Source organism: Globicephala melas, chromosome 12 (assembly GCF_963455315.2).
Source record: "Globicephala melas chromosome 12, mGloMel1.2, whole genome shotgun sequence".
Lineage (NCBI taxonomy): Eukaryota > Metazoa > Chordata > Mammalia > Artiodactyla > Delphinidae > Globicephala > Globicephala melas.
In genome coordinates, this window is record NC_083325.1 from 51,536,677 (window position 1) to 51,542,676 (window position 6,000).

The following is a 6,000-nucleotide window of genomic DNA, read 5'->3' on the forward strand; positions in this document are numbered from 1 at the left end:
CCTGACCTGCCTGTCCCCTTCATTCTGGGCAGAGAGTGCCACAGCCAGCCAAGCACTTGGCATCATTTTGGGCCTGGAGTCACAGCCATGAGGACACCTCAGGACAGGTCTGGCCCAGCCCCTGCATGGGGGCAGCAGAGGGGTGGGGAGCTGTGCAAAACCTCTAAGAAGGCAGCCCGGATCCTCTGTGCGGGTGTCTGCCTGGTTTTCCACCACAGCCCTGAGCGCAGCCCAAGGCCTGCCAAACCAGGTGTTCAGTAAGTGTTTGCTGGAAAAAGGAATGAGCGGGTGGATGACGGTGCTGCAGGTGCATATCTGGTGGTGCTGTTGTGTAGAGGCCCTGGCAAAGGCCACAGCCCTGCGGGGAAGGAGAAGCGTGGGTGGAAAAATAAGTCTCATTCAGGGTTCTGTCATCCAGGGGAGAGGCAGATCCTCAGCAAGAAACCCAGACTCTAAAGGGGGTGCTGGGGCAGGAGCCAGGAGTCCAGTCATGGAGGAGTTTGGGGGAATCTGAAGATGCTCCTCGAGAGTGGAGATGGCTTTTGACTCGGGGGTAGGTCAGGCAGGGGCAGTCCTGTCAGGAGCCCAGCGGGCAGATGAGTGCCCTGCCTGGGGGCAACCGGCTGGACTGCGGGCCAGAAGCAGCGGTCCCTCCTGTGCCTCAGTCCTCCTGCTGTCCCCAAGCCCTGGGTTGAGTCTGGTCTGAATTGCCTCGCTGTCTTAACTGTGCCACGGGAAGGGGGATGAGTCCACCTTGGTGAAGACATTAAGGGGGGAGCAGTGGCCCCCCTCCCCAGCAACAGTCAGTGGAGAGAGAGCCACAAGAGGAGAGTGGACTCTTGGGGACAGGAGCTGTGACTGAGGGTCAGCCACCCTGCCCACATGAAAGTGCTCTCCCAGCTGCCAGCCCTCTTGGTTTTCTAAGAGGCATGGAGGCCCTGCGGTGCCCTCAGAAGACAGTCTAGGGTGGCAGAGAGAAGGTGGATGTTAGACACCAGCCAACCTGGGTTTCAGGCTCAGCCCCACCATTTCTGGGCTGTGCGGCCATGGCAACTACTTAGCCCCTTGACCCGAGGTCTCCTCATCTGCTAAACAGGGGTGTGCCTCCCTCACAGGTTGTAGAGATGGAGCGAAACGAGACCTGCGGGGCTGGCACTGTGAGTGGTGGGCCTTTGGAACCAGTTCATTAAATGGGCTGGCACGGGAAATGGCTTTGTCTTCATCTATGGTTTTGAAGAATTCTCCTTTGGATTCCTTAACAACGTCTTGGATAGATGCTAGAGTTTTCCAAATAATATTTTTTTAAGTATTACCAGTTTTAAAATTGAGACCCATTCTCAGATGTCCAACCCAATCTAAATCCCATCTTCAAATTCACTTCTAATCAAAGCTCAGCCTCTCCCTCCAGCTCTGGCCTGGCCCCCGGCTCAGGGACCTGCAGTGTGGGAGGGGTCATCTGTTTGTTTCCTCCTGGTCTTACATCACTGGTGCCACTACCATCCTTTCTTAGCTTTTGCTGGTGGCATCACAATGCCCACGGCTAGGACAGACATACCCTTCCATGGAGCCCATTGGGTCTTTGGAGATTCCCCCCTTCCCCCCCAATACAGGGACCACTGCCCTGCACCTTTCCCTAAGTGGGTGGTGCTTCCTGTGACTACATCGCATGCTGTCCCCCGCCCTCCGCCCCTCAGGCACCCTTGATCCAGCAGGCAGCCCTCCCGGGCAGCGTCTCTTCAGATGTGGCTGCCGTCTGCAGAGTCTGCTTGACCCATGTCACTCTCCCCCATCCTTGGCGCAAGGTGCCCTGGGAGTACAGACTGCTCCCACTGATGCCCTCTTCCTGTCCCTGCCTGTGTGGGCTGCTCCGGTCAGCCTCTGACCCAGAGAACTATCGAGCACAGCGTCAGGCTCCAGGAGACACCTCTGGCTCTCCCGAAACCCTCACCATGCTCCACTCCAGTGCTCCTGGGTAAGCTTTCAAGTGTCTGCAGCTCAGCCAGCATCCACTGGGAAATGAGCTGCCAGGCTGCCCTTGCTGCAGCCTGACGTTCTCTTCACCATCACCACCACCGCCATCTCTAGACCTGCGGGTACCACAGCACCCCTCCTACTTCAGGACCGTCTCCCATTATCCCTGGATAATTTCTAACCTTTCTGTACAGCCTGGAAGTGGGTAGTAGGGGTTACTAGTCACCAGACCCATTTTGCTATTTTAATCGATATGACATAGAGGTATCTAAAACTTCTCTTCAGAATGAGGGCTAACATATTACACGTCACTCTTAGCTTTAAGACTTTAGCTGAAAATTCTCAAAAATAGGAAAATCCCATTCAATATCCTCTTAGGCATAGTATTAATATTCCAGGCTCAGGATTTTTCATTTCTTTAGGAATTTAGCCAAGTGATCCCCCTACGAGAGGTGTTGTTTTCCCTTCATGAGTAGCAGCAGTGCTGTGTATGATGGTCTAAGCACGAAGCTAGAAGCCAGGACACATGTGTGGCACCTGTCCCCCACAAGCTGTAGGTCGTGTCCCCTCTGCCCCTTCTCCCTCACCTATACAGCGAGGGGCAGACCAGAATTAAGTTCACAGTTCTAACGGTCTAGGCATTTTGAAGTGTTTCTTATCATGACAGTACAAAAAAATCATAAAACATACAATTTGAAAGTTATTATACAATAAACACCCATGTAACCACCACCCAGGTCAACAGAAGATTTCCAGCACCCCAGAGTCCCCCTGGGTCCCCTTCCAGTCACCACACCCTGCCATCCCCAGAGGAAACCCCAATTCTGACTTTTATCAAAATTACTTCCTAGATTTCCCTTATAATTTTGCCAGCCAAGTATGCATCCCTAAAAAGACACTGTAGCTTGGGTTTGCCTGGTTTTGAATTTTATGCAAATGGAATACTTCTTCTGTGTCCAGTTTCTTTTGTTTAACATTCTTTTTGTGAGATTCATTCATGCTGTTGCAAGTAGCAGTGGTTTGTGCTTTTTCCTTGCTGTATAGTATTTCCTTGTATGAACAGACCATGAATTAGGCTGTTGGACACTTGGGTCATCAACCTAGGACTTTCTGTAAATACACACACACAAACACAAACACTCCCACTCCACGTATAGTCATATCGATTCAGAGCTGATTTCTTCATGAATTCAAGAACTTGAGTTTGGCTTTAAAGTGTAGCAAAATCCCTCTATTGAGTCCCTGGTTATACTGCTAGTTTGGCTTTTTTCACACTCTTACGGCCAAATTCTGAATCTAAGGACATAATCCATCTTCCTCAACAGAGGTATCATGATAAGGTTTTCTCCTAACTTGAGTCATTAAGCATAAGATGGAGACAATGTCAGGCAATTGGGCATTTCCTCCAAGGAATCTAGAAAATGATTAGCATAGAAGTTTAAGGGATCATTCTGAAAAAAACTTTCTCTGGCCTTTTTAGGGAAATGGTAAGCCACACCTTTCCCAGAGCTGGCACCACCCCCACTTAACAGTGCACAGGTAGATCTCCTGACGTCGGGCATGCATTAAACAGGGATGCCCCTGAACTTCTGCTACAGAGGTGTTGACAGGTGCTACTGTGCCACTCAGACAGATGATGCATTTTCTGCTCAGACTCCAGGCAGCAGTGGATCTTCATGCTAAGGGATTACATCCCCTCCCATAACCAGAGGCAGGCAGCATGGGTCCCACAAGGACATCACAGCCGGCAGCTGGCTGAGAGCTCAGGCTGGAGGAGCAGAGCTGCCACTCTGCACTGCCCTGGATGACAGGGGCCGAGCATCCTGGCGGGAAGCCAAGCCTTCTGCAGAGATCAGTTGATAAAGAAGCTCCCTTAAAGACGGTGCTTTGAGCGAATGGGTAAATTAAGACTTAATTACAAGAGTCAGAGCACTGAGCAGCTGCCCTGGCACAGAGCAGACCTCTCAGGATAAAAGCCACTCCAGACACCCGGCAGCACAGGACCCAGCGGGGCCAAAACCTTTCCCTTGGCTACAAGTGTGAGCAAGGGTGATGGTGGTCCTTGGGTGAGAAGGAGCTGATGTCCAATGGCAGAGCCACGCTCACTCTCTGAAGGTTGTGGACTCATTCTCAAACAATCCATTTGTCGGTTTCATAAACTGACAAAACTCTCCCTTTTCAGAGACCATCAAATAGAGCTACCTGGACTGAACACACCCTACCTGGTCCCCAGCAATCCCATAAAATGAAGCCTTTATGGAAGTCTGTCCTAACAAGGCCCAGGTGTGCCACTGGTACATTAAAAACAATTTGAGGGATGGGAGACCAGGTGACACTTGTTCAGTTTGTGGGCATCACATCTGTGCAGTGGCTTCTGTTTTGTGTTTCCTGATGGGTCCCTCCTAGTGACCATCTTGCCTCACCCGTATTGATTTATAGATCCCCCACCCCAGACGAAGGGCCATGTCTCCTCCATCAGTTTAGGGGTTGCCCAGATTAGGAACCATATCTAGTGCCACCAAGGCAGAGAAATGTCTAAATACCACTTGAGCGATGCCACTCAGCATAGGAGCCATGTCAGCACCTGCACATGCCTGCCCCGCACAGGGTGGGGACCACCCGCTCAGCCGGGACCTCGCTGATCCCCGCTCTGGTCTCCACAGGTTTCGGCATGACCACCCCCGCAACGGTGGGCGGGAAGGCCTTCCTCATCGCCTACGGGCTGTTCGGCTGTGCCGGCACCATCCTGTTCTTCAACCTCTTCCTGGAGCGCATCATCTCGCTGCTGGCCTTCATCATGCGCGCCTGTCGGGAGCGCCAGCTGCGCCGCAGCGGCCTGCTGCCCGCCACCTTCCGCCGCGGCTCGGCGCTCTCGGAAGCCGACTGCCTGGCGGGCTGGAAGCCCTCGGTGTACCACGTGCTGCTGATCCTGGGTCTGTTCGCCGTGCTGCTGTCTTGCTGCGCCTCGGCCATGTACACCAGCGTGGAGGGCTGGGACTACGTGGACTCGCTCTACTTCTGCTTCGTCACCTTCAGCACCATCGGCTTCGGGGACCTGGTGAGCAGCCAGCACGCCGCCTACCGGAACCAGGGGCTCTACCGCCTGGGCAACTTCCTCTTCATCCTGCTCGGCGTGTGCTGCATCTACTCGCTCTTCAACGTCATCTCCATCCTCATCAAGCAGGTGCTCAACTGGATGCTGCGCAAGCTGAGCTGCCGCTGCTGCACGCGCTGCTGCCCGGCGCCCGGCGCGCCCCTGGCCCGGCGCAACGCCATCACCCCGGGTTCCCGGCTGCGCCGCCGCCTGGCCGCGCTCGGCGCCGACCCCGCGGCCCGCGACAGCGACGCAGAGGGCCGCCGCCTGTCGGGCGAGTTCATCTCCATGCGCGACCTCACGGCCTCCAACAAGGTGTCGCTGGCGCTGCTACAGAAGCAGCTGTCCGAAACGGCCAACGGCTACCCGCGCAGCGTGTGCGTCAACACGCGCCAGAACGGCTTCTCAGGCGGCGTGGGCGCGCTGGGCATCATGAACAACCGCCTGGCCGAGACGAGCGCCTCCAGGTAGACGCGTGCCTCGCCGCGCCACGGACCCTCACCAGGCTGGGGTGCAGCCGGGCGGCGTTTGCTTTCCTTCTCTCAGACGCTGGCGCTTTCTTAACCTTTATCCAATAAAATGAAACCAAAAAAAAAAATTTTTTTTTTTAAAGAAATACTATTTGGCCAGGCCTGATGTTATCAAGGGCAGGTTTTGGGGGAGCCTGTTTTCCTTATGGGCTCCCTCTTGGAGAACTGTGGTCCCCAGCAGATTCTCCTCCAGGGAGAGAAAAAGTGGCACCCCAGACCCTCGCCCGGTGCACACGGCAGTGAGAAGAGTGCCACCCCTGGGTTCTGCAGACTGGCACTAAACCCCGTCTCGATGCACGTAAGCAGCTGGCAACCCCAAAGCATATGGTGCAACTTTTCATGGCTCTGAATTACCTCCGCAGCATTTAGAATCCTGGCCCAGCCCAGCAGCTTCCTTCTGGTCGT

The 6,000-nt window shown here is 54.3% G+C and overlaps 1 protein-coding gene across 1 annotated transcript in view; it reads left to right on the forward strand.

Annotated features, from left to right (window-relative positions):
• KCNK12 (potassium two pore domain channel subfamily K member 12) overlaps positions 1 to 5,695 on the forward strand; it is a 52,954-nt gene extending 47,259 nt beyond the window's left edge. The window contains exon 3 of the mRNA XM_030857738.2: positions 4,635 to 5,695. Within this exon, the coding sequence (XP_030713598.2) occupies positions 4,635 to 5,536 (902 nt within the window). The 3' untranslated portion in view covers positions 5,537 to 5,695. The remainder of the gene's footprint in view (positions 1 to 4,634) is intronic.
• The last annotated feature ends 305 nt before the right edge of the window (positions 5,696 to 6,000 follow it).